At 41.2% G+C, this 18,797-nt stretch overlaps 1 protein-coding gene across 1 annotated transcript in view; it reads right to left on the bottom strand.

Annotated features, from left to right (window-relative positions):
* COL7A1 (collagen type VII alpha 1 chain) overlaps nucleotides 1-18,797 on the bottom strand; it is a 156,115-nt gene that overhangs the window by 60,736 nt on the left and 76,582 nt on the right. Inside the window, exons 20-39 of the mRNA XM_069736324.1 lie at nucleotides 18,390-18,533; nucleotides 17,980-18,105; nucleotides 17,442-17,585; nucleotides 16,321-16,443; nucleotides 15,782-15,928; nucleotides 15,201-15,326; nucleotides 14,857-15,003; nucleotides 14,644-14,780; nucleotides 14,223-14,349; nucleotides 11,110-11,253; nucleotides 10,470-10,636; nucleotides 9,080-9,106; nucleotides 6,955-6,981; nucleotides 6,803-6,847; nucleotides 6,625-6,717; nucleotides 5,983-6,054; nucleotides 5,866-5,901; nucleotides 5,724-5,777; nucleotides 5,470-5,538; nucleotides 3,158-3,271 (exon numbers count right to left, since the gene is read on the bottom strand). Of these exons, the coding sequence (XP_069592425.1) occupies nucleotides 3,158-3,271; nucleotides 5,470-5,538; nucleotides 5,724-5,777; nucleotides 5,866-5,901; nucleotides 5,983-6,054; nucleotides 6,625-6,717; nucleotides 6,803-6,847; nucleotides 6,955-6,981; nucleotides 9,080-9,106; nucleotides 10,470-10,636; nucleotides 11,110-11,253; nucleotides 14,223-14,349; nucleotides 14,644-14,780; nucleotides 14,857-15,003; nucleotides 15,201-15,326; nucleotides 15,782-15,928; nucleotides 16,321-16,443; nucleotides 17,442-17,585; nucleotides 17,980-18,105; nucleotides 18,390-18,533 (2,069 nt within the window). The remainder of the gene's footprint in view (nucleotides 1-3,157; nucleotides 3,272-5,469; nucleotides 5,539-5,723; nucleotides 5,778-5,865; nucleotides 5,902-5,982; nucleotides 6,055-6,624; nucleotides 6,718-6,802; nucleotides 6,848-6,954; nucleotides 6,982-9,079; nucleotides 9,107-10,469; nucleotides 10,637-11,109; nucleotides 11,254-14,222; nucleotides 14,350-14,643; nucleotides 14,781-14,856; nucleotides 15,004-15,200; nucleotides 15,327-15,781; nucleotides 15,929-16,320; nucleotides 16,444-17,441; nucleotides 17,586-17,979; nucleotides 18,106-18,389; nucleotides 18,534-18,797) is intronic.

Below are 18,797 nucleotides of genomic sequence, written 5' to 3' on the forward strand. Positions count from 1 at the left end.
AGTATTATAGTAGTTATATTCTTGTACATAGGAGCAGTATTATAGTAATTATATTCTTGTACATGGGGCAGTATTATAGTAGTTATATTCTTGTACATAGGAGCAGTATTATAGTAGTTATATTCTTGTACATAGGAGCAGTATTATAGTAGCTATATTCTTGTACATAGGGGCAGTATTATAGTAGTTATATTCTTGTACATAGGAGCAGTATTATAGTAGTTATATTCTTGTACATAGGAGCAGTATTATAGTAGTTATATTCTTGTACATAGGGGCAGTATTATAGTAGTTATATTCTTGTACATAGGGGCAGTATTATAGTAGTTATATTCTTGTACATAGGAGCAGTATTATAGTAGTTATATTCTTGTACATAGGAGCAGTATTATAGTAGTTATATTCTTGTACATAGGAGCAGTATTATAGTAGTTATATTTTTGTACATAGGAGCAGTATTATAGTAGTTATATTCTTGTACATAGGAGCAGTATTATAGTAGTTATATTCTTGTAAATAGGAGCAGTATTATAGTAGTTATATTCTTGTAAATAGGAGCAGTATTATAGTAGTTATATTCTTGTACATAGGAGCAGTATTATAGTAATTATATTCTTGTACATTGGGCAGTATTATAGTAGTTATATTCTTGTACATAGGAGCAGTATTATAGTAGTTATATTCTTGTACATGGGGCAGTATTATAGTAGTTATATTCTTGTACATAGGAGCAGTATTATAGTAGTTATATTCTTGCACATAGGAGCAGTATTATAGTAGTTATATTCTTGTATATAGGGGCAGTATTATAGTAGTTATATTCTTGTATATAGGGGCAGTATTATAGTAGTTATATTCTTGTACATAGGAGCAGTATTATAGTAGTTATATTCTTGCACATAGGAGCAGTATTATAGTAGTTATATTCTTGTACATGGGGCAGTATTATAGTAGTTATATTCTTGTACATAGGGGCAGTATTATAGTAGTTATATTCTTGTACATAGGGGCAGTATTATAGTAGTTATATTCTTGTACATAGTGGCAGTATTATAGTAGTTATATTCTTGTACATAGGGGCAGTATTATAGTAGTTATATTCTTGTACATAGGAGCAGTATTATAGTAGTTATATTCTTGTACATGGGGCAGTATTATAGTAGTTATATTCTTGTACATAGGGGCAGTATTATAGTAGTTATATTCTTGTACATAGGGGCAGTATTATAGTAGTTATATTCTTGTACATAGGGGCAGTATTATAGTAGTTATATTCTTGTACATAGGGGCAGTATTATAGTAGTTATATTCTTGTACATAGGAGCAGTATTATAGTAGTTATATTCTTGTACATAGGAGCAGTATTATAGTAGTTATATTCTTGTACATAGGGGCAGTATTATAGTAGTTATATTCTTGTACATAGGGGCAGTATTATAGTAGTTATATTCTTGTACATAGGAGCAGTATTATAGTAGTTATATTCTTGTACATAGGAGCAGTATTATAGTAGTTATATTCTTGTACATAGGAGCAGTATTATAGTAGTTATATTCTTGTACATAGGAGCAGTATTATAGTAGTTATATTCTTGTACATAGGAGCAGTATTATAGTTGTTATATTCTTGTAAATAGGAGCAGTATTATAGTAGTTATATTCTTGTAAATAGGAGCAGTATTATAGTAGTTATATTCTTGTACATAGGAGCAGTATTATAGTAATTATATTCTTGTACATGGGGCAGTATTATAGTAGTTATATTCTTGTACATAGGAGCAGTATTATAGTAGTTATATTCTTGTACATGGGGCAGTATTATAGTAGTTATATTCTTGTACATAGGGGCAGTATTATAGTAGTTATATTCTTGTATATAGGGGCAGTATTATAGTAGTTATATTCTTGTATATAGGGGCAGTATTATAGTAGTTATATTCTTGTACATAGGAGCAGTATTATAGTAGTTATATTCTTGCACATAGGAGCAGTATTATAGTAGTTATATTCTTGTACATAGGGGCAGTATTATAGTAGTTATATTCTTGTACATAGGAGCAGTATTATAGTAGTTATATTCTTGTACATAGGAGCAGTATTATAGTAGTTATATTCTTGTACATAGGGGCAGTATTATAGTAGTTATATTCTTGTACATAGGAGCAGTATTATAGTAGTTATATTCTTGTACATAGGGGCAGTATTATAGTAGTTATATTATTGTATGTAGGAGCAGTATTATAGTAGTTATATTCTTGTACATAGGGGCAGTATTATAGTAATTATATTCTTGTACACAGGAGCAGTATTATAATAGTTATGTTCTTGTATGTAGGAGCAGTATTATAGTAGTTATATTCTTGTACATAGGGAGCTGTATTACAGTAGTTATGTTCTTGTATGTAGGAGCAGTATTATAGTAGTTATATTCTTGTATATAGGAGCAGTATTATAGTAGTTATATTCTTGTACATATGGGCAGTATTATAGTAATTATATTCTTGTACATAGGAGCAGTATTATAGTAGTTATATTCTTGTATATAGGAGCAGTATTATAGTAGTTATATTCTTGTACATATGGGCAGTATTATAGTAATTATATTCTTTTACATAGAGGCAGTATTATAGTCGTTATATTCTTGTACATAGGGGGCAGTATTATAGTAGTTATATCCTTGTACATAGAGGGCAGTATTATAGTAGTTATATTCTTGTACATAGAGGCAGTATTATAGTAGTTATATTCTTGTACATAGGAGCAGTATTATAGTAGTTATATTCTTGTACATAGGGGGCAGTATTATAGTAGTTATATCCTTGTACATAGAGGCAGTATTATAGTCGTTATATTCTTGTACATAGGGGGCAGTATTATAGTAGTTATATCCTTGTACATAGAGGGCAGTATTATAGTAGTTATATTCTTGTACATAGGAGCAGTATTATAGTAGTTATATTCCTGTACATAGGAGCAGTATTATAGTAGTTATATTCTTGTACATAGGAGCAGTATTATAGTAGTTATATTCTTGTACAGAGGGACCGTATTATAGTAGTTATATTCTTATACAGAGGGGCAGTATTATAGTAGTTTTTTCTTTAACACAAATGGAAATATTGTAGTAGTTCAATTATCTGCAAGATATAGAAAATCACCTTCACTGATTGTCCTGGAACACCTGCTGCTCCACTTGGTCCTTCTGGCCCAGGTTGTCCTGGAGTTCCTGGTATTCCTCTCTGACCCGGGGTTCCAGCCTGACCAGGAATTCCCTAATAGAAATAGATAAACACTCATCATGGGTCAGTGCACATTAGGTTTGCTAGATCAGATTTAGTGATGCACAGAGACTACTATGAAAATCTCTGAAAACAGCATCACTCTTGGTCTGTAATCCAAAGTTTTTGGATTGCTTGCTCACATGATGACTACACGTTATCCGTGCTTCCCCACAACACATGCCGACAGGTGAGCTGGTATATATTTTTTTCTTTTTTCTGCTCTTGGTCTGTGTCTGTTATGACAGCAATCACATAAATATGGCTGACCTTCAAAATGAGACACAGCCCATAGAGAAGAACATTAGATATTTCTATACATTTGTGTGGAATCTAAATACAAGACTCGTATATAAGAATCCTACTTTATGATAATATCTGTAAAGGATTGTATATAGAGGTGTTATCGCTCACTGTACAGGAGGAGGAGGAGGTGAGCTGTGATATCACCTATTGTGAATGGCGGATCCTGTGTTTTCTACTGTATATAGAGGTGTTATCAGTCATTATACAGGGGGAGGAGGAGGTGAGCTGTGATATCACCTATGGTGAATGTTGGATCCTGTGCTTTCTACTGTATATAGAGGTGTTATCAGTCATTGTACAGGAGGAGGAGGTGAGCTGTGACATCACCTATTGTGAATGGTGGATCCTGTGTTATCTACTGTATATAGAGGTGTTATCAGTTGTTGTACAGGAGCAGGAGGTGAGCTGTGACATCACCTATTGTGAATGGTGGATCCTGTGTTATCTACTGTATATAGAGGTGTTATCAGTCATTGTACAGGAGGAGGAGGTGAGCTGTGACATCACCTATTGTGAATGGTGGATCCTGTGTTATCTACTGTATATAGAGGTGTTATCAGTCATTGTACAGGAGGAGGAGGAGGTGAGCTGTGACATCACCTATTGTGAATGGTGGATCCTGTGTTATCTACTGTATACAGAGGTGTTATCAGTCATTGTACAGGAGGAGGAGGAGGTGAGCTGTGACATCACCTATTGTGAATGGTGGATCCTGTGTTATCTACTGTATATAGAGGTATTATCAGTCATTGTACAGGAGGAGGAGGTGAGCTGTGACATCACCTATTGTGAATGGTGGATCCTGTGTTATCTACTGTATATAGAGGTGTTATCAGTCATTGTACAGGAGGAGGAGGAGGTGAGCTGTGACATCACCTATTGTGAATGGTGGATCCTGTGTTATCTACTGTATACAGAGGTGTTATCAGTCATTGTACAGGAGGAGGAGGTGAGCTGTGACATCACCTATTGTGAATGGTGAATCCTGTGTTATCTACTATATATAGAGGGGTTATCAGTCATTGCACAGGAGCAGGAGGTGAGCTGTGACATCACCTATTGTGAATGGTGGATCCTGTGTTACCTACTTTATATAGAGGTGTTATCAGTCATTGTACAGGAGGAGGAGGTGAGCTGTGACATCACCTATTGTGAATGATGGATCATGTGTTATCTACTGTATATAGAGGTGCTATCAGTTGTTGTACAGGAGGAGGAGGTGAGCTGTGACATCACCTATTAGTGATGGTGGATCCTGTGTTATCTACTGTATATATACGGTAGGTGTAATCGGTCATTGTAATCTTTTCTGTGATCATAATGAGACAGTGATTAGTGTGAAAATTGCAAGATTTCTAGTTTATTTTCGCATAGATATGGAAAATTGAAAAAAAAAATACTTTTAATATATAAATCTGATTTTAACAATATGTATTTTCTGATGACATGATCCCTTTTAAATGGTTTTCCAGTTGTTTGTAAACCTGAGAGGTTTCTAGTCTCTGATAGGAGTCTGAGCTCCTGAAAAAGGTGAGCAATGGAGAAGAAAGTTGCAGAACTTTTCATTATAGAACTTTAAAGTATTTACATAAAACTACAAAGCTTCTGCTACCTGAGAGATGACAGCAAGAAAGATGATGTCATTAATAGAGAGATTTTATATATTATTATTATTATTATACATTTTTATAGCGCCATTTATTCCATGGCGCTTTACATGTGAATACGGGGCAAATATAGACAATTACATTAAACATGAGCAGATAAAAAGGCACACGAGTACATAAGGAGGGAGGACCCTGCCCGCGAGGGCTCACAGTCTGCAGGGGGTGGGTGAGGATACACTAGGAGAGGGAAGAGCTGGCTGTGCGGCTTATTGCACTTACTGGATTTCCCGGTTCACCTTTTCGGCCTGGTATCGCTCCTCCGCCATTTATCACCTCCCCAGGTTCACCCTATGCAGAGAAGAAATGTGACTTCATGGTAAAAACTGCATTATATCCTGCACAGAGATAAGAACAACCACATAACGGCCCACAAGATGTTAGCAACACAAACTCTATTCATTTCAATGGAGGCAGCTGTCAGGTTCAGACCGGGAAAAATGGCTCCATGGTTTCCATCTTGCCCTTACACTTACCTGTAGTCCTCTCTCTCCTTTTGGACCAACTGGACCTGCGGGTCCGCGTTCCCCCTAAGAGACCAGAATATATTGAGTGATTTGAGTACCGAGTGTACCAATATGAGGGTCGGCCATCTTTATATGCGGCGTGAATACTTACGGCTTCCCCCCTTTCTCCTTGGGACCCTTTACTCCCCTGAAATACAAAGAACGTGAAACGCACATGTACGATATACAACGGTATACTAACAGTACTATGTTACATAGCGTGACTCACGAGCGTGCCGGGCGTGCCAGGACTGCCAGGGCGACCAGGACTTCCTGGGAGACCATCAGCTCCTGGTTCTCCCTAAAAGAACAAGTCATATATGTATATAAGTGTTACCATACGATACGAGAATGCGCCACTTTAATTAGAAAGAGTCTGTATGGCAAGTTTAGAGTAGAGGAATCTCCATATTTTCACTCCAAAAACTGCTGTAATGCCTAGCAGGGTGATATTTTGGCATTTCAATCCAGGGGATGTGGCAGAGAATAGTGCAATACCGATAAATATGGTTTGGTGATTAGTCAGTCATTCCATAATGCAAATTACTATCAACTACTATCAATTACGACTCAAAAATGTGTAAGAAATACTCCAGGAAAAGGTGGAACATTGTGTTTTCCTAGAGTAGGCTCCTCAGGGGCGGGGCTTGACATGGAACTAAAAAAAAACACCAATGGGAAAATTCCAATCTTATGCTCTGACCTTCTGCCACTATTCTCAGAGTTGTAACCAAAATTTCTGGACAATAAAGTGGATGTGGCTTAATGTGACAGGGTGTGGCTTAGTCTTTAGGGTGAGGCTTAAAATATATAGGGGTGTGGCAAATTTTCTATTTGGTCAGGTGATCAGTTACTAATTTCAGTTACTTACAGCTTCTCCCTTTAGTCCTCTTGTGGCTGTACCCTCTCCAGGAGGACCACGGGGCCCAACTGGACCTGGTGAACCAGGAGAACCTGGTCGACCCTGTGATATAAAATTTATTTAAAATTCTTGCCTTCATTTCTTTTGCACATGCTTTGTAAGGCATCTTCCTGATAATAATACTCACAGAGTCTCCTGGTGGTCCTGATGCCCCTGGACGGCCACCGCTCCCCTGAAATTAGAAGGTGTTTTTAAAAAAAAAAAAAAGTATCCTGCCAGTGAAAACCTTATGACCGTGATAGTTCTGTGTCTATTTTAGGACACAAGAAGGATACTTACTATTTCTCCTTTCTGACCTTTCTCACCCTAAAATGAATTCAAACTTAAGAATTATTCGGCAAGTAGAGATTAGATGTCTGTGCTAGTGATAGAAAAACTGCATGACAATGGGTACACTGGTATAGTAAGTATGGGCACACCTGTGATGTTAATGTGGGCACTGTGGTTCTGTGAGTGGTCACTGATGCTGGTAATATGGGCACTCTGGTGATACCAATGTGGGCACTCTATTGATGGAAATATGGGCACTCTGGTGATACCAATGTGGGCACTCTATTGATGGAAATATGGGCACTCTGGTGATACCAATGTGGGCACTCTATTGATGGAAATATGGGCACTCTGGTGATACCAATGTGGGCACTCTATTGATGGAAATATGGGCACTCTGGTGATACCAATGTGGGCACTCTATTGATTGTAATATGGGCACTCTGGTGATACCAATGTGGGCACTCTATTGATGGAAATATGGGCACTCTGGTGATACCAATGTGGGCACTCTATTGATTGTAATATGGGCACTCTGGTGATACCAATGTGGGGACTCTATTGATGGAAATATGGGCACTCTGATGCTACCAATGTGGGCACTCTATTGATTGTAATATGGGCACTCTGGTGATACCAATGTGGGCACTCTATTGATGGAAATATGGGCACTCTGGTGATACCAATGTGGGCACTCTATTGATTGTAATATGGGCACTCTGGTGATACCAATGTGGGGACTCTATTGATGGAAATATGGGCACTCTGGTGATACCAATGTGGGCACTCTATTGATTGTAATATGGGCACTCTGGTGATACCAATGTGGGGACTCTATTGATGGAAATATGGGCACTCTGGTGATACCAATGTGGGGACTCTATTGATTGTAATATGGGCACTCTGGTGCTACCAATGTGGGCACTCTATTGATGGAAATATGGGCACTCTGATGCCACCAATGTGGGGACTCTATTGATGGAAATATTTGCACTCTGATGCTACCAATGCGGGCACTCTATTAATGGAAATATGGGCACTCTGGTGCTACCAATGTGAGGACTCTATTGATGGAACTATGGGCACTCTGATGCTACCAATGTGAGGACTCTATTGATGGAACTATGGGCACTCTGGTGCTACCAATGTGGACACTCTATTGATGGAACTATGGGTACTCTGATGCTACCAATGTGAGGACTCTATTGATGGAACTATGGGCACTCTGGTGCTACCAATGTGGACACTATTGATGGTCATATGGGCACGCTGGTGCTACCAATGCGGGCACTCTACTGATGGAACTATGGGCACTCTGATGCTACCAATGTGGGCACTTTATTGATGGAAATATGGCCTCTCTGATGCTCTTAATGCAGCACTTTAGTGCTGTATTTTGCCTTTATTATTGGGGAACTTTTGGGTTGGTCGTGGTGAAAGTTTGCACTGTTTAGGGGGGTTATGACATTGTTACACTGGTGCTTGGGCACTGTTTATGGAACTATTAATTCAGTGCATTGGCAGTATTTATGGCGGGACCCTGGAAATGTTAATGGGGGTTTTAGCACTGTTTATTTGGGTGAAATGGCACTCTTGTGATGTAAATGGTGGATGTCCTATCCTGTTACTGGAATATTATGGTATTGTTATTGGGGCATTTTAGAGCTGGTAGTGGGGTCTCTCCTGCCTTAGTAAGGGGTATGGGTGAAAGCTGGCTGGCACTGTTTATAGGGGTATTCTGCAGGTGTTAATGGGGGCTCTCCTGCACTGTGGCACCATGACGCTGGAGGATCTTTAGATGAACTTTTTATAGAGACATTCTGGATGTCATTATGGGGTATTGAAACTACTTGAAGGTTTATGTTCTAAGTTTTTCTTCTCCATGGATGGCACTCACAAAACATAATAATCCTGGGGAGCAAATCCTGAAAAACAGCAACTGTGAGTGAAGTCAGTGCGTAGTCCAACTGGTACAATCACAGTCATAGACCGGTACTTCCACTGCCCAGTCGGAGCATTCATTTGTCCAGATAGATCATGTTTTCATATTTTAAGTCATTTGTCCATGGAATTGTGATGTGTAATGTTGTGATGAGGATAATTGGTGTTTTCTGATCACATTTGTGATACTCACCCTCGGGCACTGCACCGTACAGGGCTCCTAGGAGAACAATAATAATCAGCATCACCCAATATCAGACGCTAGTGTTAGTATCTAGTGCTATATCAGTCACATAAACTACATGGAGAAAGGTATTGGCAACACGTCATAATCATTTATCATGGGTTTCTCATCCCGTCCCGTTGCCCCCGATGTATAACATGCAACCCCTCACACCAGTTACAACATCCGGCACCTCCACACCCGGTGTATAACCTCCGGCCTCCCCCCGGTGTATAACCTCCGGCCTCCCCCCGGTGTATAACCTCCGGCCTCCCCCCGGTGTATAACCTCCGTCTCCCTGTCATGCCGTCAGCTTGTAATAAAATGTGACATATCGGCTGGTGGTGCAGAGCTCCTGATACCAGCACGGACCTGTAATAGGAGCCACCGGGATAACAAGTCCGTCCATGACATTTCTTCCTCCTGAATCTTGCCCCATCACCTGTGAGTGATATTATTTAGAAGTGGAAGGAACCAGAGCCACTCCGCCACGAAGTGGAGACCCCATAACATTAGAGAGCGGGGGGCCGAGTGCTGAGGAGCAGAGGGCAGAAAAGTCACCACCGCTCTGCTGACCCCATAACTGCAGAGTCCAGACCTCTTCTGGTATAACATCAGCCCAAACACTGCGCCCCCGCTGGAAGCTTCATGGCTGAGCAGCTGCAGGCAGCCGTACATCACCAAGCACAATGCCGAGCGTCGGATGGAGTGGTGTAAAGCCGCCACTACTGGACTCTGGAGGAGACGTGTTCTGTGCAGTGATGGATCGCACTTCTCTATCTGCGTCTGATGGAGGAGTCTGGGTTTGGTGATTAGAGGAGGACGTTCCCCCCTGACTGCATTGTGCCCCCTGTACAGATGTGGAGGAGGATAATGCTTTGGGCTTGTTATTGGGGGTCGACCTAGGCCAGTGCACAAGGTCCATACAGACATGATTGGAGGAGTTTGGTGGAAGAACTTGCCCGGCCACACAGAGGTCGAACCTCAGCCCCATCCAACCACTCCGGCCTTCTTCCAACACCACAAATGCTCTTCTGAATGAAGGGGCAAAAATTCTCATAGACACTTCCTAAATCTCCCAAGAAGAGCAGAGCCCATTATATCCAGAGGGCGACTCGATATTAACGTCTATGGATGTAGAATGGGAGGTGAGACGATCTCCTAGAGGTATAATGTGGCGGGGCACATACTTTTCTCCTCACACTGTATATGGACGTCCATATCCCTGAATAATCTCAGCACTCATCTGTCATTCATGCAATAGAAGATAACTGCAGTCTCCATCCCATACCGGCTGATAACAGGGAACAGTCGATTGCATTTCGATTTCTTCCCATTAATGTGTTGGTCGAGAACTTACCTGAACTTGGCTGACAGAACATATCGCCTCCGACAGGGGATCCGAGAGGCTGTTCAAGTTTTCTGCATCCGCCGTGTAGAAGAAATTCCTCTGGCTCTGACCTGAGACTATTCTACGTAACTGCTCCTGATCAGCCCCATCTGTTCCTACTGCCAAAACCCGAATACCTGCAGAAAGGCAAAGAGGAGACTTCACGATGTTCTTCAACTACATCTCCACCAACCTCAGCGAGTAGCATTAAGCTCTAGTGATGAGCGAGTATACTCGGTACTCGAGATTTCCCAGCAACCTCGGGTGTCCTCCGAGTATTTGTAAGTACCCGGAGATTTAGTTTTCAGTGCCGCAGCTGAATGATTTACATCTGTTAGCCAGCTTGATTACATGTGTGGACTCCCTAGCAACTAGGCAACCCCCACATGTACTTATGCTGGCTAACAGATGTAAATCATTCAGCTGCGGGAATAAAAACTAAATCTCCGAGCACTAACATATACTCGGAGGTCACCCGAGGGTGCTCGGGAAATCTCGAGTACTGAGTATATTCGCTCATCACTATTAAGCTCCAATCTGGTGCTGTCCTGCAGTTAGGTTCTTATTCCCGTGGCTGATGAGTCCGGCAGGATTACGCTGTTTTAGTTACCTGTAGCTTTGATGGCGTTTGCTGCTTGAAGAGTATCATCTGATGATGGGCTATCTGCAAGAATTACCAGAACACCGGGAACATTCTGTCTTCTACCGTAGGCCAGGGTGAATAGATAGTTCCTTGCAAATTCAATGGCACCACCTGAAGAACAGCAAACAAAAAATCTGATTATGTTCAAATGTAGGCACTTTATCGTGTTTATTACTATATTCCCAAGTAACATCCTGTATTATACTCCAGAGCTGCACTCACTATTCTGCTGGTGCAGTCACTGTGTACATACATTACATTACTGATCCTGAGTTACCTCCTGTATTATACCCCAGAGCTGCACTCACTATTCTGCTGGTGCAGTCACTGTGTACATACATTACATTACTGATCCTGAGTTACATCCTGTATTATACTCCAGAGCTGCACTCACTATTCTGCTGGTGCAGTCACTGTGTACAGACATTACATTACTGCTCCTGAGTTACATCCTGTATTATACTCTAGAGCTGCACTTACTATTCTGCCGCTGCAATCATTGTGTACATACATTACATTACTAATCCTGAGTTACATCCTGTATTATACCCCAGAGCTGCACTCACTATTCTGCTGGTGCTGTCACTGTGTACATACATTACATTACTGATCCTGAGTTACATCCTGTATTATACTCCACAGCTGCACTCACTATTCTGCTGGTGCAGTCACTGTGTACATACATTACATTACTGATCTTGAGTTACATCCTGTATTATACTCCAGAGCTGCACTCACTATTCTGTTGGTGCAGTCACTGTGTACATACATTACATTACTGATCTTGAGTTACATCCTGTATTATACTCCAGAGCTGCACTCACTATTCTGCTGGTGCAGTCACTGTGTACATACATACATTACTAATCTTGAGTTACATCCTGTATTATACTCCAGAGCTGCACTCACTATTCTGTTGGTGCAGTCACTGTGTACATACATTACATTACTGATCCTGAGTTACCTCCTGTATTATACTCCAGAGCTGCACTCACTATTCTGCTGGTGCAGTCACTGTGTACATACATTACATTACTGATTCTGAGTTACATCCTGTATTATACTCCAGAGCTGCACTCACTATTCTGCTGGTGCAGTCACTGTGTACATAAATTACATTACTGATCCTGAGTTACATCCTGTATTATGCCCCAGAGCTGCACTCACTATTCTGCTGGTGCAGTCACTGTGTACATACATTACATTACTGATGTTGAGTTACATCCTGTATTATTCTCCAGAGCTGCACTCACTATTCCGCTGGTGCAGTCACTGTGTACATACATTACATTACTGATCCTGAGTTCCATCCTGTATTATACCCCAGAGCTGCACTCACTATTATGCTGGTGCAGTCACTGTGTACATACATTACATTACTGATCCTGAGTTACCTCCTGTATTATACCCCAGAGCTGCACTCACTATTCTGCTGGTGCAGTCACTGTGTACATACATTACATTACTGATCCTGAGTTACATCCTGTATTATACTCCACAGCTGCACTCACTATTCTGCTGGTGCAGTCACTGTGTACATACATTACATTACTGATCTTGAGTTACATCCTGTATTATACTCCAGAGCTGCACTCACTATTCTGTTGGTGCAGTCACTGTGTACATACATTACATTACTGATCTTGAGTTACATCCTGTATTATACTCCAGAGCTGCACTCACTATTCTGCTGGTGCAGTCACTGTGTACATACATACATTACTAATCTTGAGTTACATCCTGTATTATACTCCAGAGCTGCACTCACTATTCTGTTGGTGCAGTCACTGTGTACATACATTACATTACTGATCCTGAGTTACCTCCTGTATTATACTCCAGAGCTGCACTCACTATTCTGCTGGTGCAGTCACTGTGTACATACATTACATTACTGATTCTGAGTTACATCCTGTATTATACTCCAGAGCTGCACTCACTATTCTGCTGGTGCAGTCACTGTGTACATAAATTACATTACTGATCCTGAGTTACATCCTGTATTATGCCCCAGAGCTGCACTCACTATTCTGCTGGTGCAGTCACTGTGTACATACATTACATTACTGATGTTGAGTTACATCCTGTATTATTCTCCAGAGCTGCACTCACTATTCCGCTGGTGCAGTCACTGTGTACATACATTACATTACTGATCCTGAGTTCCATCCTGTATTATACCCCAGAGCTGCACTCACTATTATGCTGGTGCAGTCACTGTGTACATACATTACATTACTGATCCTGAGTTCCATCCTGTATTATACCCCAGAGCTGCACTCACTATTCTGCTGGTGCAGTCACTGTGTACATACATTACATTACTGATCCTGAGTTACATCCTGTATTATGCCCCAGAGCTGCACTCACTATTCTGCTGGTGCAGTCACTGTGTACATACATTACATTACTGATCCTGAGTTACATCCTGTATTATACTCCAGAGCTGCACTCACTATTCTGCTGGTGCAGTCACTGTGTACATACATTACATTACTGATCCTGAGTTACATCCTGTATTATACTCCAGAGCTGCACTCACTATTCTGCTGGTGCAGTCACTGTTTACATACATTATATTACTGATCCTGAGTTACATCCTGTATTATACTCCAGAGCTGCACTCACTATTCTCCTGGTGCAGTCACTGTGTTGTATATTGGTTACCACTACAGGATGGGTATCATGACGTCAAATAGAACAGGCTTCTTCTTTTATATGGAAGGAAAATAATAAACGGCATATATCTATAGTGGCTGTCAATGGTTACTTGGTCTGGTTGCCCATGCTATGTATTTACTCCAGCACATTGCAGAACTTCTACCTAAAATTGATTTTTATACATGGATTATCAGGGGGTCTCATTGATGAAAGAAAAACTGTGATTGTGGTCCATAGCAACCAATCAGAGCTCTGCTTTCATTTCTTAAACTACCCTTCAAAATTGAAAGCTGCATTGTGATTTGTTGCTATGGGTAACCAAGACTGTAAATGAGGCCTACATGTGTTTACAAGCATTGGTTGAGCGCCGCCCATGAAGGCAGACATCTTAATAACTTGTTAATCAGAGTAATCATTACCGATAGTGGTTCCACTGGGGTCAGAGAATGGGATGTTTTGAATTTGTTGCACCACCGTCCGCAGTTCGCTGGATCGGTTCAGTAGCACAGATGGCCGCTGCCGGAAGCTGTAGGCCCCAATTGCAATCTGTTATAGAGATAAAATAAAATGTTAGAAAAAAAACAAAATGGAGCCATGGATCAGGATAGGGATAACTCCGAGGACCGAGGTTGCTGTTTCACCCGGTCTCATGTGCTTGAGGGGGACAATGACCTCGGTGCTGCATAAACAGCGGCAGTATAAACTCTAACGTCTCTGCCAGACTCCATTATTCTCATAGCGCTACGTCAGGAGATGCTACCTGCAATGGTGGCGCTACGTTACATTTCCAGCCAACCACTGCTCTGACAGAAATGGATGGAATCTAATACCGTCTAATACCTGTGTAGCATCCGATCCCAGCTGCCCCACCGAGGACACGGCCTGCGAGAGGAATTTCTTAATGGCCCCCTCGTTGTACTGATTATCCTGAGTCGTGTGCACCATGAACACAATGTCCGTCTTTCCCGTCCCACAGGCTGAGGAGAAAAAAAATTAAATAATAAGAATATTTTTCTTCGGACCTCACAGGCGTGTGCCGATAAATAAACTGACCGGTGTTGTCCAAGACTGACGCAGCTTCACTCTCCCGGCTCCCGACAAGGGATACGACACGGAACTGATATCGGGCGCCGGCTAGAAGGTTGTCTATTTCGTAGTACCTCGCGTCTCCAGAGACCGCCTGGCTCGATTCAGGGCCACCTTCAAAGTGGAAAATAAAAGCTAAAACTAACAGAGAAGATGCAATGCACCATACACGAGGCAAGATGTGACTTCACCATAGGCGGTACCCCTCCGTCTCTGTAGGGACAGCACTTGCTCTTTCTCTACCAGCAGTTTGCATTCCTAAATAGAAGACCCCCTATGCAGGAGGCACTTAAGGCTGGTCTTGAACGTACCGTCTGCCCGTCTCCAGTAGATTCGGTACCCGGTGCTTCCGGAGACTGGAGACCAAGTAAGTCTCACCCGTTGACGTGTTACATCCATAACTCTGAGATCTCTCACAGGATTTACTGGAATATCCGCTAGAAAGACATGAGGAAAACATATTGTGAAACCTCTTGAGGCCATCAAAAGACGTCTTCCATTGGGGACGTTGTCTCAAAATAGGTGGCCAGCATGGATCAGTTTTCATGGAAATGGAGTGGTGGTCTTCTCAAAAAGTTGTCTTTCTGGACAGAATACACTTTTGCATGATGGACTCAACTACTACTAAAAAAAGCGCTATGCAGCCCCCCTTTTGACCATGCAAAGGGCAACTAGTCCAGCTACCATCTCTACTACCAAAACTGTTGACCAAGACCAGTTCTTGCAGTATTTTTGGCATCAAGAACCAGTACTAGGATAGTCTCATTTTTAGTTTTGGTGAGGACCCCGTTTCTGGTATGCACACCTCCTATGTTGCAATACCACCACCACTCCATTAAGTCAGATAGACCGGCTTTGAGGAGGAACGTCCATTACATCCCGATCTACTCACGAGTTGTAACGCTTGTGGACACCGGATCTCCCTGACGATTGCCCACCAGTGCCGTGACTTTGACAACATATCGTACACCCGGCTCCAGGTTCACCAGCTCAAACGTGTTGGCATTACCCGGCACCTCTTTAGATTGTTCAGGACCACCTGCAAAAACATCATCAGGTCATTGAGCTGTGAAATAAAATGCAAATTAAAAAAAACCTCCCAATGCTACAGGTGTCTGGCAGTGCGATACCATGTAGGAAGATAGAAATCCCATTGATACATCCCATTAGCACAACTTGAAAATGGTGCAATGTAATCCAGCAAAAGTCATCATGACCCCAATTTATGCATGTGTGATTTTAACCACATTCAAGATGACATCATGTGCTGAAAATTTTGCTAAAGGGAATGCTAAAAATTGGGTTTAGGGTAAGTAGCATTCACATATATATCTATAGAGTGCTCTATATAGGTTTACCATCTACTATGGTACAGTATTATGAGTGTATTATGATGGCCGCCTGAAAAGCAAAGTAATACAAGCTTCATACCTCTCTCAGGGCTCCAGGAGATTTTATAGGCTGTGGCCCCTTGAACGCCAACCCATGTCACCCTTACAATATTCTGGCTCTCAAATATCCTCAGACTTGTCACAGCACCAACCTCCTGACGAGCTACAGGAGAATGGGAAGAAATCGCACGTTAGAGGATTAGAAAACTTTTTAGAATACCACTAATGATACAATAAACTGCCAGAAATAACCTACATAATACCGCTATATAGTGTCCAGAGAATACTCAGCTTCTAAATATACTTCATAAATAATACTACTATTAATTATGCAAATAATACCAACATATGGGATCCAAATAATGTGTAGTGGATGTATAATACCTTACTTTATACATTATACTGTCATCTTGTTCCCACATAATAATCTCCATATTGAGAACAAATAATATGTAATATCTAAATAATGCTTAGCACATAACACCGCTATATAGTATCAAAATATGCTGTATTTACATAATAATTCCCACATAATACTGCCACCTCGTTCCCACATTGCCATAAATAACCCACATTACACCATATGGTATACAAATAATATGTAGTATCTATATAATACTTCCCACATAATACTGCTATCTTGTTCCATCATAATATATAATAGCTCAAATAATACTGTCATATAGTGTCTAAACAATATGAAATATTTAAATAATGCTTCCCACATAATACTGCTCTATAGTGTCCAAAAGTATGTAATATCTAAATAATACTTCCCATACTGTATAATACTGCCATCTTATTCCAACGTAAAACTCACATAATATCGCCATATAGCGTCTAAATAATATATTGCATCTATATGCTTTCCACATTATACTGACATCTTGTTCCCACATAATAATACCATTTAGTGGCCAAGCAATATGTAGGATCTAAATAATACTTCCCACATATATTATATAGTATCCACATAATATGCAGTGTATGATATGAATACTGCCATATATAACACAAACTATACCACCATATAGTGTTCAAAAAATGTTATATCTACATACTTTCAGTATAATGCTGCCATCTAGTTCCCACATAATGCTGTCATCAAAAACTCATAATATTGCAATTTAATTCCCAAAGTAATCTCGATCTCGGCATTACCTGTTTGCGCCACGATAGATATGGGTTCACTCTCTCTTGTACCAATCAGAGTCGAGACAAAGATGGTGTAGGCCGTCCCCGGAACCAAATCTGGGATGTCCATAGAAGTAACGTCCCTGGTGACCAACCTGGAGACTTCAACACCTGGAAATACAAAGTGCAATGCATTAATACATATGTACCAGTGGCGAGACAATATCTAACCCTGACATGTGGCCTGGTGGCCTGGTGGGACATGAGTAATGGATGAAACTCTACCCTGGCCAGATTTGGAGATAGGGTAAGGCAGCAAACTCAATTTTTGTCCTGGATGAAGGACAGTCTGTGTATACAGTATAGCCCATAGTCCTAAAATAATTGTGCCATACCATATACAAAAAATACCCTCATATAGTGCTAAAATGATGACAGTGGTAGCGTTTGCAGCCTGTCACGGGTTGGTACATGTAATGTGGGTAGGTACGGGTTGGCCTACAGGTGCTTTAGGTTCGGATGCAATGTTCCCTAATACACTTTTACAATTGTGAAGATGACAAACCATCTCGGCGCCTCCAGGTGATCCTATAGCTCGTCGCTCTTGGAACCGGGCTCCACTCCAGACGGATCACATTCTCTCCAATAGAAGAACTTCGCAGGTTGGACACTTGATCTACAGAATCTTCTTCTGCAGGGATTACATATACGGGTGAGGCTCGGGCCATCCAGACAAAGAGCTTATCCAGGATTAGGAAAACATGGCAGTATTCTTCCAGGAACAGCGCCCTCCTAGTCCACAGGTTGTGTTTGGTATTGCAGCTCAGCCTCATTCACTTCGATGGAGCTGCATTACCAGACAGAACCAAGGGACATCGGTGGCGCTGTTTTGGGAAAAAAGTGGCCATGTTTTTCAACTCCTGTACAACTATTGAGTTAACCTTGACACCTGCCTATGGCGACACAGCACAATACCTGTTCTTACTGTGACCGTTGCAGGGCTGCTTTCAGTGCTGCCAATTAAAGCCGTCACCCCGATGACGTAAACCGTGTTTCCTTGCAAAGGTTCGATATCAAAAGATGTTGTTCCTGCCGGCAGAGTCCTGCTGATCTCACGACCTTAAAAAAGAGGCGAGTATTAGAGACGTTCAGCAAGAATCAGGAACAGTGAAATATTACCGTCTAAAGCCTTATTCGGACCGCCGTGCTTCACATCCAAGTTCTATCCGCGGTTTTCAGGGATAAAACATGTACCATTATAGTCTATGGGGTCAATCACTGGTCTGCTTTTTATGGGAGTCACAGATAAAAATCACTCATAGAAGTCTATGGGTCCATAACAATTACGTCCAGCACACAGATGGCAAGAGAAGTTTTGCCATT

The sequence above is a fragment of the Ranitomeya imitator genome, chromosome 8 (genome assembly GCF_032444005.1).
Source record: "Ranitomeya imitator isolate aRanImi1 chromosome 8, aRanImi1.pri, whole genome shotgun sequence".
Taxonomy (NCBI): domain Eukaryota; kingdom Metazoa; phylum Chordata; class Amphibia; order Anura; family Dendrobatidae; genus Ranitomeya; species Ranitomeya imitator.